Source organism: Talpa europaea, assembly GCF_964194135.1.
Source record: "Talpa europaea genome assembly, chromosome: 10".
In the NCBI taxonomy this organism is placed as follows: domain Eukaryota; kingdom Metazoa; phylum Chordata; class Mammalia; order Eulipotyphla; family Talpidae; genus Talpa; species Talpa europaea.
This window is the reverse complement of record NC_140077.1, coordinates 94,749,914-94,768,829: the sequence shown is the minus strand read 5'-3', so window position 1 is coordinate 94,768,829 and position 18,916 is coordinate 94,749,914. Positions and strand designations below refer to the sequence as shown.

Here is an 18,916-nt window from a genome sequence, read left to right as displayed (position 1 = left end):
GATTCGGTCGCAGCAGATTGTAGCTTGCAAGCCAGCCCCCGTTCTGCTGGCTGGCAGTACAGTTTCACTGGAGCACAGCTATGCCCGACCATTTATGCATTGTCCGTGGTAGCTTTCACAACTGAGACCATACAGCCCACAAAGCTTAAAATATTTACCACCTAACCTTTCATAAAGTTTGCTGGCCCCTGGGGTAGATGTTTGTACCTTTAATGAAATGAAGTAAGTAAGTGATGGGGCATGGATTTCAAGAGAGACACGACAGTTCAGTTATGGGGCTTCCAAAGTGCCAAGTGAAACTCTCACATATACAGTCATCATCAGAGGAAAGTTCTGGATGGAGAGGACGGCATGGGACTGCAGGGGGCGGGGCTGGGGAGATCAGGAGCTGGAACCAACTGAGCAGAGAGTGTGGCTGAAGAAAAGGGCCCAGGAAGGAATCTTGGGGAGTTCTCACATGTTAGAGTCCCTTGACTACATCCTCTCAAGTGTCTGATTCTAAGAGCTCCCCGCAGTGATAGGCTCAAGAGCCCCTGGGGAGCAGGGGCACAGAGGCAGATTCTGCTCAGGGCTCAGTGGGGTCATAATGGCCAGGCCCTAGAGTGCCTGTGGATGGAGAACTAGTATGTGAGACCATGTGAACACACAGTCAGCTCTCAGCCACGCTGTGGAGTCTGACTGTGTCCTGAGCAGGACTGGTGGGCTTGAGGGAAGCGGGGCTGATGACAGTCGTGGCGGAGCTCCCCTCTGACCCTCCTTGTGACTATGCCTTCCTTTCCGTTCACAGCTGCGCCTGAACGGAGGCCGGAACCCCTACGAGGGCAGGGTGGAGGTGCTGGCAGAGAGGAATGGATCCCTCGTATGGGGGACAGTGTGTGGTGAGAACTGGGGCATTGTGGAGGCCATGGTGGTCTGTCGGCAGCTGGGCCTGGGGTTCGCCAGCAATGCATTCCAGGTGAGAAGTGGCTTCAGATCCCACTCTCCATCCATCTTTATTCAGTCCCCATCTTCTCGGACCTTCCCCAGCCACCCAGGAGGTAGAGGGCAAAGTGCCCAGACCTGGAGGCAGAAACTTCCTCCTGGCCTCACTTCTGCCCCTCACAGCTGGGCCTTAAGCAGGTCGTGATCCCCTTTATCTACCTGCGTTTCCCTGCTGCAGAATGAGGGTCCCCTCAGCTCTGTGCATTGGGACTCACTCTGGGCTAGAGATGAATCCTGGGGTGTTCTGATGTGCCTTTTTCAGAGGGAAGCAACCCAGTCCTCCAGAGCAGTGGAGACTGCCCAGTCCAAGGCCTGGCACCCCAGATGCCTGTGCTTTCTCCCTTGGAGGCCTTTCTGGGTGGGACATGTCTCCTAGTGGGCAGCCATGCTCATGCACGCTCCTGTTGATAGGCCAGTGAACCCCCAAGTCTTGTCTTGTGACGCAGCCAAAGGCAGCTGGGTCTGAACATCAGCGGGAAAAAAAAAAAAAAAAAAAACCCTCATTGCCATTTGGACTTTATACTTTGAGGGAACAGTGTACCCCCAGAGTGGAACATTGTTAAAATGCTGGGGGTGGAGGGGCAGAAGACAGGAGACTTGGGGTCTGTTCCCAACTGTACCCCACCAGCTGTGACCTACAGCCACCCTCAAACCTCCAGATTCCTCCCTGTGACAAGGAACAAATAGTCCCATTCCTCAGCATCCTTATTAAACACCTTCCTACGCTTCTCACAGAATAGGGAAGGGCCGGAGTCCCTCATCTTACTTTGCTAATCCTGACTCCCACTCCTGGACGCAGTGCCCACTTGGGAGAGGGGGTTCTTAGGGAGATGTGGGGAACACCTTGCTAAGCCTGACCACCCCTGCAGCTGCCTGGCCAGGTGGCTCTGAGGGGAGGTGCCGTGGCTCTGAGGGGTGGTACTGAGACCTGAGTTTGAGCCTCCAGAAGGGCAGGCCTGATGCTGCTGCCTGTGCCCCCTGTGAGCTCAGCTTCCCAGGGCCAGGGAGCATCTAACCCTGCTCATGCTGATTCTCCCAGGGGAGTGGGAAAGCAGTGCTTCCTAGCAGAATGCTTGTCAGCTGTTTTGTTCCCCCGAAGCTTTTTCCTAAAATACCTCAGTCTCAGCTGGGACCTGAAATGGCTCTGCACCTGACGTCAGTTCCAAATCTGCCATTGCTTCCACACCCTGTCCCTTCTGCGGGCCCCAGTTTTCTCTCTAGTGGATGAGAGGTAGGACAGAACCAGGAGGATGTGTGAATATCAAACTAACTGTTGATGATTGTGAAGAGATTATTTCTCTCCTGCCAATGGCTAGTGTCTTCATGGAGCACGGTGTTGAGAAGGATTCTGGGCTCACATTCAGGCTTAGAGGAAAGATTGATTAATAATGTCTGCCCTGGGTTGTGGCGAGGAAGCAGGCAACAGGAGTTGTGGGTGCCAGCTGGCAGTTCCTGACATGCACCCTTTAACCACAGCCTTAGCTGTCCTTCCCAAGGGGAGGCAGAAGAATACAAGTACAAGGGTCAGAAGACCTGGATTCTCACTTGCTCTGCCACCAACATGCTGTATGACCTGGATAAGCAACTCTGTGCCTCAACTATCTCCAGCTTAAAAAAAAAAAATGGGATCATAAAACCTTGGTTTTTTTGTAAGGCTTAAAGTTGATAAAATATGAGAAAGCGAAAATTCAAGGTGATGTACCAGTCATTTCATTTTGTTGATTTTTCCAGGAGACCTGGTACTGGCAAGGAAATATCTATGCCAACAAAGTGGTGATGAGCGGAGTGAAGTGCTCGGGCACAGAGCTGTCCCTGGCACACTGCCGCCGGGATGAGGACGTGGCCTGCCCCCTGGGTGGGGTGCAGTATGGCGCTGGAGTCGCCTGTTCAGAAAGTGAGTCTCTGGGGCTTGTCTCCTACCCTCTCCCTGGGCTCAGGGCGACTGCACCTCACTGGTTACACCCTTCAAGGTTCCAGGCTTCTGCCATGAGCTGAGCAAAACAGGAAAGCAGAGATCAATTCTTGTTAGGTGAGAAGAGTTAGGGGCAAGAGGAACTTACCCCACCCCAACCACATAACACTGCCCTCACCCCTGAGATTTTTGCATCCAATCTCTGCTTATCCTTCAGGGAACGGTTAAAATGTAACTGCCTCCCAGGAGTTTCTTCCCGATAACCTCTCAAAGTGGATCCCCCTGTTATATATAATTACCGGCGTGTGCCCCTTATTTCTCCTTTATGTTCTTGTCACAACTGTAATGAAGTAATTCATAGAGTTTCTCTCTGTCTCTTCTGCTAGAATAGAAAGTCTGCGTCATAGCGCTTCCAGAAAGCCCACAACAGTATTCGCTGTAATACTCAGCTGATGGGTGGTGAATGCAGGCCTCCGTGAGCTTCTGGAGGGTGTTGAATGTCAGGGATGCCAAAGCCCCAGTCCACGTAATATGCCAAGAGCACAGCTCCTAGGCCACCCAATAAGTGTTGACCACATTCCCCTAAGACCCCAGAGCTAGGGGCAGACTGACCTCCCTTCAGAAAGAGGAAAGCCCCCTCCAGACCCTTTTGCTCAGCTCAGAGGTAAGCTGAGGGACTGTCTATTGGGTACAGACAACCAATGAGACTCACACAACACCTTCTAGAAACAGGTGTCCAGAATGCTCAGCACCAGCAATGCTGTGTCCTGGTGTGCACTGGGAGAGGAAATACTTCTCAGAAGTGGGAGCCACACAGTGTCCACTCCCAGTCCACATCCATCATGTGCACCTTACCCTGCACTTGGATTCCACACCAAACCCCTTAGGTGGACTTGCTCCCACGAGAAACTGTCGCCACCTGCTCTTGTGTATTGTCATTAAGAACCCACTGTGCTCCCCGCAGCCTGGGGACCCTGGGGAGGGGACTAGAGAATTCAGGTAGGCTCCAGGCTCTGGGGAAGGAAGGGAAGCCACACTCACAGACCAAACTCACTTCACAATCTACAAGCCACAAAGAAGGATGACAGGGTCATATGCAACATTTTTGTGAATTCGAGTAAACATAGATTTTTGTGAATTTAGTAAACATAGATTGCAGCATCATTTTTTTAACACCTGCTATGTGCTGTGTACTAATTGAATAAATCAAGCTGGTTTCAAAAGATGCATCTGAGGAAAATTTGCATGTAGAGCAACCATGTGGGTGGAAATTGGAAGAACCTGTTAAGAAGGTAATTTGGCAATATGTATCAGAGCCTTAAAAATAGGCAACCCCTTCTCCCAGCAATTTCACTTATAGAAATATATCCTAAAGAAATAGTTACATACACGTATTTACTGCTGAATGTTGATCACAGCTTTATTCTTAACTGTGAAAAGTTCTAAGCAACCAATGAATCTAAAAATATGAGATAGGGTTTTTTTTCAAATATTACATATCAATGAAATGAATGTTGTAATGAATATTTACTATCAAGGAAATATGCCAAGATGTATTTAAGGGAAGCAGAATTAGCAGACTTCATACTTAAAACAAAAATCTATATACAGTATAACATACATTGGAAAATATATTTTTGTCATTCCCTGAGGAATCAGGCTAAGTTATTGAGATTGTTCCCTCCGTGAGGGAAAGTTCACGTTATTGTTTGCTTTTTATTATGTAAAATCTGCAGTCATTTAAGAGTAGGAGCCTGCACAGAGCCCTCACCCAGATTCCAGTTGCCCATTAGCACTGATACTACAGAGGTGTCAGGAGGACTCTCAGGGAAGGGAGAAAAGGTGGGGTGTGTTCCTCCAGGCAGGCTTGACCCTTGAAACTTGTTCCAGAAGGCGGAGCTAGGCAGAGGTGGTGGTGGGGTGGGGTGGTTGTCCCAGCTAAGGAATCAAGAGCAAATACTTAGGAATGGTGTGTAATGGGGGAATTTCTTGTCTTACCGCAACATCATGTCTCTCTTCCCCAGCCGCCCCCGACCTGGTCCTCAATGCAGAGATTGTCCAGCAGAGCACCTACCTGGAGGACCGACCCATGTTCATGCTCCAGTGTGCCATGGAGGAGAACTGCCTCTCAGCCTCGGCCGCCCAAACCAACCCCACCACAGGCTACCGTCGGCTCCTCCGCTTCTCTTCCCAGATCCACAACAACGGCCAGTCAGACTTCCGGCCCAAGAATGGTCGCCATGCGTGGATTTGGCATGACTGCCACAGGTAAGCCCTCCCCTTCATCACCACCAAGGTGCCCCAGCCACCTCTTGCAGGGCTGAGATTCAGAACCACAGGGTCGCCCAGAGAGCTGAGAGGCCACCTAGTCCAGCGGGCAGGGTGGTCCTGCATTGGAGGGAATTGGGGCTGCCACATTGCCCTCCATGCTCACTGAAGCCACTCTGCATGGCCAGCTCCCGCTCACCACCCATTCCCTGAGTGCATGCTTTCTTGCCTCCGTTATCACTAGTATCAAACTCAAACAGATGTTATTTGGAGTGCCCGGTCTCTTCCTTCAGTCAGTGGTTTTCAAGTATGTCCACAGCAAGTTCATATCCTATAGGACACTTAAGGTTCTGCAATTATTGGACTTTAAGGTCATTTAGAAATATTTTAATTACCAGTGTATATTTTAAATTTCCTCAGGAAGACGGTGTGGCAACAAAAGCTGTAGGTCCAGAAATCATGAGGCCTGGTCCCTCAACCCATCTGTACCTCTAACCAGTTGTGTGATGTCAGATCAGCAGGGCTACCTCACCAGGAGCCTTCGAGCACCCCCAGACAGGCTGATCCAGGGCTCCAAATCCTGGGCCAGAACAGAAACAAAATGCGAGCACCTGCCCTCCCCAGAGCAGCAGAAGACACCCTTACAGCTCTGTCTTTCCTTTTCTTTCCTTGTTTCCTCTTTACCTTGATTCTTACTCTAACCCAGAACCCACTGCTCCTGCTTGTTCACATCTTTTGCTCGGCCCTGAGCTAGCCAGGAGGGAGAGAAGTGAGCACACTATCCAAAAGGCAGGGCAGCAGCCCCTGAGGGGTCCTGGACTTTGGCGCATCTGTCTAGCAAAGTTTTTGCACTATGTCCCTGCTTTTCAAGGTGAGGCCTTGAAAAGGCTGAATCCCACACCATAGGCCTGGAGTCCGCATTTAACAAGATCACCTGGTGATTGTGTCTGGCTGGTCTCCAGGTGTCCTTCCAGCTCTAAATGTGGTAGGCACTGCTAGGGAGACAAGAGCAAACACTTAGCTGCTCCTCTAAGTGCCAGGCACGGGGACCTTCACGTTCATGGGAAAGGGAGTGTGACTTCCCCAAGATACACAAAGCTGGACAGGGCACAGACCTCGACCCTGTCGACTGCGAAGTGTTTGCTCTTTGCATTACTTCCTCTGGATCCATCAGAAACCTGCCTTTGGCTGCTTTTGCATGTCATGGTTTATGACCTGGTCACAGTCAAATCAGTTTCGGGATAGAGTGTTCAACCCGTTTCAAAAGGACTGTGAGAGAATTTCGGGGCATTGACTTCCCTTTATGTTCTGAAAGTCCTAATCAGTCAAGGAGTCTTTGGGTCTTTTTTGGGGTGGGAGGAAAGAGTAAGACAGAATCGTTAGCATCCTGGCCTGACTTCCTGAGGGGACAGTGGGCAGAGCCTGGCCTGCCAGGCTGACGCGGCCTCCTGGGCTATAAGTAGAAGGTAATTACATCTCCGCCCTCCGAATGGTGGTCCACCCAGATATCATATGTGCTTGCTCTCCACGGGATGGCCGCTTCTTTAAGAGAACACATGGTGACTTCTTGGAATGATTTCCTCTGATCTGGAGCGCCCCCCACACCCCACCCTGCTCTTCTGTGGCCTCTTATTTCTTTGGGTGCAGACATCCCAGTCTCTGGTGAGGGAGGGGTGGGTAAGGACACGCTGGCTGAGCATGTAATGCTTCAGGCCTCCCCCTCCTGGTCCATAACTAAGTGCCTATGGTCATTAGGACCCAGGGAACATAAAAGGGGCCCCCGGCCCCCCTCCAGAGCTCCTGGATACTTCTCCAGGCTCTGCGCGAGGCCTTTCAACAGGGCCCCTAGCGCCAAACCTCTGTAGAGTTCCTTTGGGAATCTGGTGAAACCTGATTCTTCCTCCATTAAAAAAAAAAATTTCTAGATTTAACTTCCAATTTCAGTAGACAATCTTCCAATTTTATAGACAATCTGAAGTCTATCTGCAGAGCCAAAGTTGAGAAACACGGAACAAATTAGCATGAAAGGGAAAAACTATCATTCCCAATTATTTGATGCTCCAATGAGGAACAAGCTGTTTTTCAAAAGCCCTAAGGTGAGACGCAAAGATGGCCTCCTTTAGGGGTCCCCTCTCGCCAACCAGACACAGAGGAAAATGCCCCCAGCATCAGTGTCCCGCGCTCTCACACACACTGGGTCAGAGTGTTGGCGGGGGTCTTACGGAGCTGGGCCCTTTTGCGCGTGGGCACAGAGCTGCCCTGCCCCTCCTGGCGCTCTGCCCCAGCTGAGTCCCGGGCTTGGGGGAGCCACGGCATAGGTGCTGGGAGCAGGAAGGTGGGGACCCAGCACAGGTGCAGTGTCCATGTCAGGTCGGCACTGCTACAGAGGGGAGGCTGCTCACTGCACGTCTCCCTGTGTGCGGAGCAGTCCCCGTGTTTGGTGAAAGCCCCCACACCCCAGGTGTTATGGGGCCTCCACAAGCCAATTTTTGGCCCTCATTACAGCCAATTTTGCTGCCTGGAACATGGGAAAGGCAGGGTAGGGCAGCCCCTCCAGACACTGAAAAACACCCCCAAGTAGTCTCTGAAATGGGAACAGAGCACTGTGCCCACCTCAGAGGAGAGCGGCCAGGACTGTCCAGTGTGGAGGCACCAGGATCATGTGGCCGGAGTGGGGAAGATGTGCGGGCATCTCTACACTGTGCACACGTTCTCAGATTGAGGATTTCAGTTGGGCCCTTGAAGATAACAAAGGACACAGCAAACCTCCCGTGCATCTTTGCGGTCATGCCCTACTCGAAGGTGCTGTCTCGGAACCCTGCGCTCTGGCACCTTCCTTCTCTCCAGGTTACAGTGACCTCCATCCAGCTCAGGTCATTCTCTCAGCGTTTAGGGATGTCTTTCGAAGTCAGAGTCTCCCTCTCCCTACCCCAGGGGTCAAGCCTTCCAAAGCCTCTCCCTTCCTCCCGCTCCCCACCCACTTAGGCTTCCAAAGCCTGGAGCGAGGAAGTAAACCCTCCTCCCAAGATGCCCCCCCCCCACTGCCCATGTTCTATATTTCTGGGGGAGCATGTGTGGGTGCTGAGGAGATGCCCTGGGCTCTACAGCCAGCCTGCTGGGAGGGAGTGGCCCCTGCGGTGATCCCACTAATGCCCAAGAAGTAAAGCAAGGAGGCTCCGGGAAGGACCCAAGCGAGCTAGAGCTTGGAGGCTCCAGACCAGCTCTTTCCCTCCCGTGTGTGCAGGGGAAAAACTAAGAGCTCGGGAAGGCTTAGATCAAGTCTACAGGAAGCAGGAGGAGCGGGAGAAGGTCAGCCTCACAACAGGCCGTCTGTGGGTTGTGTCTGAATATTGTTTAGACAGCAGAACATAAACCTATTTCTCTTCAGTCTTTCCAGCCAGTAAACATGGTAACATAAGCCCCTCTCTGAAGACGCAGACATGTTTTAGGCAGTGAGTCAGACCTCATGTCTCATCTTGCCCCTTCAAGAGGCCAAAATAGACTCTTTCAAAGTCATCACTTGAGCTGCCACAGAATGCGTCCTTGTGAGTGCTCTCAGTGGCCCTGGCCCGGCCTTTTCCCCAGAAACATGAGTGACCCGGGGGAAGCCCAACTTAGGAACTTCTGACATTATTTTTAGAATAAGCAAACACAGGAGGAAAGGAAAAAGAGCCTCTAATTTCCCCTTAGAAAACCTATCCTTTCAATTCCCTTCTTCACTCTGCTCATGTTCCAGGAGTGGGACCTGTTCTGCAGCCACCCCAGGCCGGGTAGGTTCATTGTTCTTGCAGATGAAAGGATAATTTTGGAGTCTTTGGTAGATTTTTACAGGCCTTTAATGCTGAATCGGGACGGACCAGCTCTCTCCCTGCATTTTTCCGTCGTCTTCCCGGCTCAGAGTGATGCTGCCCTTTTATCGCCTGCCCCTCAGCACAGGTGCCCGCACTTGCCCTTGCGCATGTCCTGTGTTCTCTGGGTCCAGGTGTCCATAATCATAGGCACGCGTGCCCACACCCACGTCCATCGACCCCAGGCATCCTCGCCACTTAGGAGGCGTGCGAGACCACAGGTGCCCACAGTAGAGGCTAGTGGTGGGAGGGCGTGAAAGGCCTGATTTTTAACTCATTCACCCAGTAGAGCCGGAGGCCACCGCAGGAGGGGTGGGAGGCAGGGACCTGGAAATACCGGGAGTGCGGCTGCCTGAGGTGGTGACAGCAGCACCCTCTGACTGCTAGGAGTCCTCAGAAGGGAAGCATTGTCACTATGGAAAGCTATGTAGAGGTTCCTCAACCTGCTAAAGATGGATTGCTTATGATCCAGCAATTCCACTCCTAGGTATTTACCCAAAGGATACAGAAACATTAATTCAAAAGGGCATTGTAAGGGGCAGGAATGGGCACAGTGCAGGTTTTCTGATCCCATGCAGACCGGGTAAAGGAGGAGTCAGAGTCCTCAGTAGTTTTGCAGGTTTTTTATTGGGGTTCACCAGGCATATGGCAGGCAGGGGTGCTGGCTGGGGGGCTGGGAGGCTGGCAGGCCTCCCATCCCCCAGCAAGTCTGCACTCTATCTGGGCTCTCGTGCGTTCGTTCTGCTGCTTCTCGGCTTCTCTTTCGGCTTCTACTTCTACTGCTTCTACTGCTGCTGCTGCTGGCGTCCCCGTGACGCCGCCCTTAAAAGCACAGTCTTAGCTCAGCTGAATCCTATCTACCTATGCCCACACCCTATTCCAGGTGCCCGCCATCAGGCATGCATTCAGGACAAGGATCCATCATCTATCCTGATGGCGGAAGGGCAGAAAAGCCTGACATTTTCTTTACCCTACAGGCACCTGCACCCCTATGTTTATAGCAGCACTATTTACAATAGCTAAGCTTTGGAAACAGCCCAAATGCCCAAAAATAGATGACTGGATCAAGAAGATGTGGTACATATACACCATGGAATATTATTCAGCAATCAAAAAAAGATAAACTTATGCAATTTGCAGCAACATGGATGGAGCTGGAAGGGATCATGCTCAGCGAAATAAGCCAGAAAGAAAAAGAAAAATACCAGATGGTCTCACTCATAGCAGGAATCTAGAAAACCTAAATAAGGAACCAGGAAAAAGACTAATTATAATAAAGTAACAATCAAAATCAACAAGCAGCTACAAACCAGAGACACACTACAGGGTGGGGAGGAGGGAGTAGGATCAAAACAAGGTAGGGGTGGGAATTGTATGGGGACTATAACCAAGCCAAAAATGCATACATTGTGCAAAAATGAAAAATGATGTAAAAAAATATAAAATTGAAAAAATAATAAAAAGGGAAGAGTTGTAAGTGCTCCTCTCAGTAGCCCGTAGGGGGCATTTCTTCTCTTCCACCCTTGTGGTCCCCCAGAGAGTGGTGGCTCATTCCCTCTTTCTGAGGATGCCATTCAGGTTACTCGTACATAAAAGCTGCTACTCTCTAGCCCCTGCCATGGCACCTTGGTCTCCAGATTTCTCAGTTTCCCAAACATCGTCATCAAGGCAATTGCAGGCACTTGTGACACACACCAGCCACGTCTCCCTTTGATTATTCCGAACCAAACACATTCCTTTCCAGAACCTGCATCTGTTCTCAATTCCCCGCTAGTACAGAGATGGACATCGATCGTGTAAACAGCCAGCCTGGCCGGGGCAGCCAGGTTGTACAAGCTGCCCCCTCCTCCTCTCCCTGAGCCCACAGGGACAGCCTGCCCCTCTCCCTTGAACCCTCTCCAAGGAATGACTCACCCCTCCTTCCAGAGCACCTCCAGAGCTATCTTTTCCCCTCCTAATCTGCAAGGACCCAGGCCCCCCATTCTGCCTGCACTCCCTGCTGCTCCCTCGCTCCAGACACCTGCTTCTTTCTCTTCTCTTTCCTTCCCTACCATATTCCAACTTTTAAATTTCAAAAACTGATGTTATTAATCTGCAGAAAGTGTACCAAACAGGAAGGGGCCATGAGAGCCCCTAGCACTCAGGAGGGTTATTAAAAGCACTTATTGAAAATATCTTCCTTGGTTGAGCTTATTGCACGCCAGGTCCTGTGTTATTACTTCATCCCACTAACTCCTGTGACGCCACACTGGACATCATGACTATTCCCTGAGCTGGTGAGAGGCTGAGGCCTCTGGAGGTGAGTGGCTGGCCTCCAACCCACACTCACAGTACACAGTTGCCACTCCTGCCTTCATCTTGCCTTGTCCCCGACAGCCACCCCTTTGCACCACACTGCCGAAGGTGGCCCAGAGGCAAAGTGCCAGCCAGGAAGTTGTTTGCAGGAGGCCATTGCTCCAGAAACTGACTTCATGTGCTTTCTCCGCCCCCAGGCACTACCATAGCATGGAAGTGTTCACCCACTATGACCTGCTGAGCCTCAATGGCACCAAGGTGGCAGAGGGCCACAAAGCCAGCTTCTGCTTGGAGGACACGGAATGTGAAGGAGGTACCTTTGTGTGGGGGGCAGGTGGATTCAAACTGACTCCAGTGCTCCCATACCTTTGCCCGCTGGCCCAGCGCACAAGCCTGACGCTGGTCCTGGCCCGGATGACTTTCACATGACCTTTCTCTACCGGGGCCTTCCACAGCTACAGCTTGGGGCTGGTGTGTGGGCAACATGTCTATAGAGGCACCCGGATCCCCCAGAGTCATGCTGACTGGTGGGTCTGCACAGTCTCCCTGGGGAGGCCTAAACCCTTGGGCCTGACACACAGTCCCTTCCCACTTGGCTGCCAAGAGGGCGGCAAGTACCCTGCCCCCACAGGCTCTTCCCTTCAAGTCCCAGGTCCAGTGACCCCCCTCTGGGGTTCCCAGGCCCTCTGGACCCCCCGAGGCAGAGGCAGAGCTCTGCCCATAGCAGGTAGGCGCCTGCACTATAATCACCTGGGCACACCTGCCCTCCAGCTATCACTGGGCCCTTTAAGGGGAGACACGTGGGTTCTTCTTGGTAGACCCAGTGCTTAGAGGAGAGCGCAGACATGGCAACCTCTCAGTAAATGTGTGGTCAATTAGTCAGTGATGTGGCTGGCCCTGACATGCCGCCAAGACACACAGCAAATGGGTTTTGAGCACCCACTTGCCAGGCAAGGAGTGAGCCAGTAAGGGGCAGGGACATCTCACCCAAGTGTACAGGAAGGGCTGATTCTCCAGAGGGGTGCAAGATGACCCCCAAATTAAGCTAAACAGCAAACACCAGAGCTTCTGCAGAAAAAATATGTACTTCTCACCCAGGCTAATGACTTCTGCGGAAGGTCAGCATGGACCAAAGTGATCAGGGAAGGCTTCGTGGAGGAGCAGGGCCTTGCCCAGGTCTGAAGGGAGGAAAGGGGTCGGGTGGGGAATCCCACGAGGGATTTCACTGAGAGCAGATCAGAAACCCGTGCAGTGGGGATGGGGTGCTGAGCCCAGATGACACAGAGCTTGGGGGCCCTCAGGGAAGAAGTGTGATACTGGGGTGGGATTGTAGGCAGCCCAGCAGGGTGCCTGCACCCTGTGGGAGGAATGGCACAGGGTCAGAGCAAAGGACTGTGCAGGGGGTCCAGGTGCTTGGTGACTGTGCTTCCCTCTGTGCCTGCCTGCAGACATCCAGAAGAGTTATGAGTGTGCCAACTTCGGTGAGCAAGGCATCACCATGGGCTGCTGGGATGTGTATCGCCATGACATCGACTGCCAGTGGGTGGACATCACTGATGTGCCACCTGGAGACTACGTGTTCCAGGTGAGCAGGTGGGAGGGGATTCCAGGACCTGCCGATGGAAGGAGGGGCCTCCTTCCTGTTGGTGCCTCCTTCCTGTTGGTGCCCAAAGGCAAAACAGATGCGAGGCCAGGCTGTCTCAAGTGCAGGGGCCCCATACCCAGAAGCCCTCTGCTCTGTCACAGTAACCTGAGTGGGTGAGGCCTGTGGGCCCCTTCCCGAGACATTCACACTCCATTCAGTTAATAACTGGTGCTTATAAATCAGAATGCATCTGCGGGTCAGATCTGGTGCTCAGGCCAGAAATTTATTCCATAGACTCTAAGGCAACTTTTGCTTTTAGAGTCCCAGCACCCTCCCCCTGCCTTGGTCTATGCTGTCAAGCTGAAAGCAGCCTCATAAAAAGCCATTCACGGGCCTCCCTGGTGGCGCAGGCAGTTGAGTGCCACACAGTGAAGCTGTTCGCAGCCTTTGCGGCGCCGGTTCGATCCTGACCGGCCGGCGAGAATCCCACATGGCGCGGCAGACCTCTCCTGTCTCACCCGCTGCTCCCCTCAGCAGTGTATTTCAGTCAATCTGCCTGTTCTGTTCCCCGCTCTGTCTCCGGTGAATTTTCTCACCCTCCCGCACATCTGGCCTGTATCTCGGTTTTTGTATAAAAATAAATAAATCTTTAAAAAAAAAAAAAAAAGCCATTCACGGGCAAGTGTTTGTAACTTGCCTCTCCCAGAAGTTTGCCTCATAAAAGGATATGCAGAGTGGACAGTCCTCAAGGCAAAATAACTCATACCATAATGGTAGAAAGTCAGGGTCCAGAGAGAAGCACCTGTGTCTCCGGGGACTTCTCAGGGTCTCTACTTTGCCCAAGCACAAGACCAGCCCTGCGCAGGAACCAGGGGGCCTCGGCCTCCCACCTTCCTGCAAACAGCTGTGTGCGCCAATCTGGGCACTGACTGGTGGGGGAGACCAGGGGGACCCTAATCTTAGGCTCCTTCTGGTACACAGGTGCATTCCTGCTGCAGAGACTTTTTGCTTTCTCATTTTCCCCACATCCCCACCCATCTTGCTTTTAAGCTTGCTCAGCTGGGTGGCAAAGAGGGTGACCAGAAATGTGTCATTCCACCCTGACTGCTTTCCCAAGGGGGCATTTAGCCAAACCGGGGCCATGGTCCCCACCCTACATACAGCTCTGGGAGGAACCAACACCTGCAGAGAGCTGCCCTCAGTGGCTTTGAAAGTTTCCCTGTGCAGCTTCAGAGACTGAAATCAGACAGCCACAAACTCTTCCAGCCACATGCCCAGAACCGCAGGCTCAAAGAGACCCAAGGGCAGAGGGCTCTTATTCTAAAAACGAATGTGTCTCTAGGCAGGTACACAGTGTGTGGTGGCTTATTTTTTGAGGTTGGCTGTCACTTCTCTGGGTGAGTATGTATCTGATGCATGTATTCTGACAAACGCCGTCTCTTCAATAACTACGGCTCATTGAAGACTGACAATGGCGAGACCCTGCCTAGATGTCTGTGCGTGCACTGTCTCATTTAGTCCCTGACGAAGAGGCATTACTATCACCCTCATTTTCCAGCTCGGCAAACCCAGGCCACATCAAGTCTACATTCTGTGTTCCTGACCCTCTAAACTATACAATTAGCAAATTAATTCAATAGGTCATGTAATTATCTCTGATTAATGGAAAAGAATGTTTCCCTTGGGGGAGACACACCCACACCACACACACACACACACAGCGCTTTAGATGCATGAAAGCCCTGGACTGGGACTCACTGGCCATCTCCATTCCCATGTGGACCAAGTGCGGACACCACTAGTTGCGCAGGGAGGAGACAGCTGGACTGAGGAAGTGGCCTCGGGGCAGAGGGCCTGCGCCCCGGGGATCAGAGGCAGGGCTCAGTGGGCTCCTTTCCTGATGGCCTTGCTTGTCCTCATCCTCACCATTTCCCGAAGTCACAGCAGATCTTTTATCTAAGAAACTAAAGCCACTTCCTACAGATCCTCACAAGATTCAGAGATGATAGTAGGATGGTTTGTAGAGATGATGTGTTTCAACCCCTAGTCCTGCCCTCAGGGCTGCACCGTGGGGGCTCCCTTGGGGTGTGGCTATTAGTGAGCTGATCCAAGTCAAGCAGCGGTACAGGCTTCACGGCACAGTGTGTGTGACCCCCACTGTGAGCTGGGTGTGGCTGGGGGACTGGACAGCAACTGGCAGGTGGAAACGAGGCAAAGCAAAGCAAGGCCCTCAGGACTGGGATATTTACTCTCCTCAGATGAAGGAGCAGAGACTCCTGGGACACAGCCCAGAGCAGGCCTGGCAAGCAGAGCCATACAAGGGCTGCCCAGAATAGCAGGTGATGGGCAGTACCCAGGGCTGGACCATGCTGGCCTGTTCCCCACAGCATCTTGGTCGTCCAAGCCAGCCAAAGTGTCATGTCCAGGCTCCTGAGGGCCCCAAACCTGGAGAGCATTCCTCTATTACTCAGCTGCCCCCATCACCACTCGCTAGGGCAGCCCTTGGCCCCAGGTCAAACCACCCCCCCCCCAATGCAGCAGGGTCCTGAGAGGCCCAGAACACATGACCTCTAAAGTTTTGCCCTCAGCTCCAAATGTCACTCTTACCTCTTCACACCTCCCACCCTTGCCTTTTCTCTGCCCCAATCTCCCTTTTCTGTCACAGAAACCCTCTCAAAATGATGACCCTTCCTATTCCTGCTCCTTTGGGCTACACCCTCTTAGGTGGGGCAATACAGAGGAAGGGGTGCATGGGGATGCATGGGCTGTTTCCCGTGGATCCCAGGCAGGAAGGGCTTGAAGAGGCTGAGAGCGACACCAGGGCCCAGGTAACTCTCCCCACACTGCCCACACCAAGTCCTGTCCCCACCTACCATGCACTCTGCTCCCTAGCCCCTCCTAACTCCTATCAGCAGCCTGTTCTGTGGCTCCCCAGACCCCAATTCATGCTACTCTATCAACCTCAAGCCTCCTAGGGTTACCGCAGGAGCGGTAACCCCTTTTGGAGGGCCTCCTTGGTAGAGGGTGTATGTATGAAGAACATGGGACAGGCCTTGCCCCTTTGCCTTATTGCCCTCGTCTCTGGCCAGATCTGCCCTTAGTGGCTCTTGGCACACAGCGCCCCCCAAGTTCCCTGGCATGAGAACACCCAGCTCTGGAGGCGGGGCTGGTCTTAGGGGTAGGTTTCCCTCTAAACCCCCCACCCCCAGGTAAGACTCTCAAGCTCCTCAGACTCAATTCTTCCCCAGGTTATCATTAATCCCAACTACGAGGTTGCAGAGTCTGACTACACCAACAACATCATGAAGTGCAGGACCCGCTACGATGGCCACCGCATCTGGATGTACAACTGCCACATAGGTAAGGCCCTGGCACCCCCAGCGCTGCCCCCCAGCCTGCCAGGCTCCCCGCAGCCTACCCCTGCAGGAGACAGGCAGGAGCTGCCCTACTTTCTTAAAGAACAGAGCAGCCTCCTCGATTGGAAGGGTTAGGGAGCACAGCCGGCCTCCCATTTTCACAAGCAGACACCTCAGGCCTGGATGGAGGCTGGGTTTTCACGGCCAGCTCAGCCAAGGAGAGAGGGCGGCACAGAACCCAAAGTTATTTAAGAGCTGGAGCTGAGGCCACCACCTCATTATGCATGTGACCTCAAAAATGTGGGCATCAGCAATTTGTGGGCTGTGTATCATTTTCCTGTCAGGAACTAAAAGTTAATGAGCCACTGCTGGTTCTGGTGCCCAGTAGAGAGACTACTTGCATTTACAATCTGAAGAACAAAAGGGGAGGCAGGGTTTCTCTTCTGCCGTCGAAGTGATGGCCCTGAGCCTTGGCCAAGGCAGAGAGACATACATTCTATGTTGTCACTCCCTCTCTCAGCATCAAAAGAGCACTTGACCTGCACCCAGCCCCAGATGTGACCAGCCCCTTGTTGCTGCCCTGATGGCTTCATATAGAGGTGATCCTTTACAGGTCACCTGGTGGAGGGCGGTGGCCCCCAGGACCCTGAAGTTGACAGGTGTTCCTCTAGCTTGGCGGGCTTAGCATCTGCTTTGACAAACTCTCTTCCTAATCCCCCGCCCTCAGGTGGTTCCTTCAGTGAAGAGACAGAAAAGAAGTTTGAACACTACAGTGGACTCACAAATAACCAGCTCTCCCCATGGTAAAGGAGCCGACATGGTCACCTGCTTCAGACCACCGAGCAAATGCCTTCCCCAGCAATTGCAGTCTGCCCGATGCCACACCAGCCCTGCCCAGCCCTGATCTGCCCCTTCTCCACCTACGCAGCTCACCCAAGCTCAGAAGAAGCCTGTTCCTGACATTTCTGGGGGTGGCTGCCTAGCATGTGGTGCCTGCAGGGGCTGGGGCTCATCCACAGGGCTGTGGGAACAGCACAAGGGCCATCTTGCCCAGGACCCCAGGGGCAAGGCTGTCATCAGCTTGTCCCAGCCATACCACAGCCTGCCCTGAAAATGACACCACCCACCCAGCCACCACAGATGAGGAGGGCCCAGCCTCTTGAGTTACATGTTGGCAAAGGAGAGCTCGTCAACCCAAGGTTGTCCAGCTGTTCCATTTCTTCTCCTCGTAGGGCCTCTCCAGCAAACTTGAATATCTAGACTCTTCCAGATAAACAAACTGCCTCTACTCAACTCCACTTTACTCACATATACGAATAGGTGAGCTCAGAGTTGGTGCTTCACCCCTGTCCCCAGCTCCTATTTTTCAAGATACCATGATTCTATTTGCAAGACTTTGAAACACAAAGTGTTTTTCGTGGCATTTCATGTTGGGCATCTGGGCCTTTGAAAGTATAGCTCAAAAGCAAAACCAACTCACCTATGTAAGTGACTCATCTTTCTGTTGTTCCAATTGTGGGTAACTGATCAGCGGTGCTATAACCACAGTCCTGGGTGATGAGGACACTCACCAAACACCATGCGTCATCATGGACACTTACACATACTTGAAACTTCCAATAAAAGACTTATGATATGCATCTGTGTTTCATTTGAACCCCCTGCACCAAGCCTCTGAGCAGCAGGGCTCTTGTTTTAGCTGGGAGTGTTCACTCCTGCAGAGAGGGGTTCCCAGGGGGGCTCCTTCACTACATACCACAGAGGAGCAGCTGCCCACTGGGGGAAGCAAATCGGCAAGTCACGTAAGTTTACAAACATACAAGTCACAGCCTTCCTTGAACTCTCGTGATCTACTGAAATTTATCAGGGTGTTCAGCCGTTGTACTAGGGCTAGATGGGGCATCTAGATTTAAACCATCTCAGGACGCCTCCCTTTCAAAGGGCAGGGAAGGGCCGGTGATGCAGAGCAGAGGCACAGGCCAAGCAGGACTCCTCTGGGCTGACCACATTGAAGGTAAACACCAAGACAACCACTCCCAGGAACACGGTAGCTCCCGCTAGGATCAAGGGCACACCGTGGCCTCCAAGTCAGAGCAGTCCAGGAGAACCTAGAAACGCCCAGGGCCACCCTGTCTTCAAGATGAGCATGCTAGGATCCTGTCCTCAGATGCTCTCACCTCAGGTGTTCCTGGGAGGGAAGCATTCCCAACAACACCCCGACTGTGTCCACGTGTAGTCCTGCCAGGAGCCCTGTTGCAACCCACAGTGGAAGACAGGCTGGGACTGGTCCAGGGGCCAGGCCCTAGGCATTGCTATTGGCACCCAGTGGGGCAGCCACATGGCAGCAGGTTAGGCTACCTGACTTGTTGGGGGGGTCTGGGCAGGGGTCACACAACAGGTGCAACATACCTCCTGTATTGTAGGTTCTGTGCAAAAACACCTTCTAGGCCTGGCTGGGATCCCCTAGGCAGTCCCCTAGGGACCCATTTCTTCAGCAGCCCCATGTCTAAAATGAGACAAACAGCACCCCCTAGTGTCCCACAGTTGAAGATCTTAAAGAAATCGCATAACATTTTTAAAAAAATTTATTTTTTTCTCAACTTCTGGCACTAGACCAAACTAAAAGCCTACCACACCTCTCAGTGAACCCCCGTGGATAGCACAGGGCTGT

At 52.5% G+C, this 18,916-nt stretch overlaps 1 protein-coding gene across 1 annotated transcript in view; it reads left to right on the top strand.

Annotated features, from left to right (window-relative positions):
* LOXL2 (lysyl oxidase like 2) overlaps positions 1–17,052 on the top strand; it is a gene marked incomplete at both ends in the record, with an annotated part of 57,303 nt that extends 40,251 nt beyond the window's left edge. Inside the window, 7 exons of the mRNA XM_084245056.1 lie at positions 788–955; positions 2,713–2,875; positions 4,918–5,161; positions 11,502–11,617; positions 12,753–12,889; positions 16,138–16,249; positions 16,973–17,052. Coding sequence (XP_084101182.1) covers positions 788–955; positions 2,713–2,875; positions 4,918–5,161; positions 11,502–11,617; positions 12,753–12,889; positions 16,138–16,249; positions 16,973–17,052 — 1,020 coding nt within the window. The remainder of the gene's footprint in view (positions 1–787; positions 956–2,712; positions 2,876–4,917; positions 5,162–11,501; positions 11,618–12,752; positions 12,890–16,137; positions 16,250–16,972) is intronic.
* Between the last annotated feature and the right edge of the window lie 1,864 nt (positions 17,053–18,916).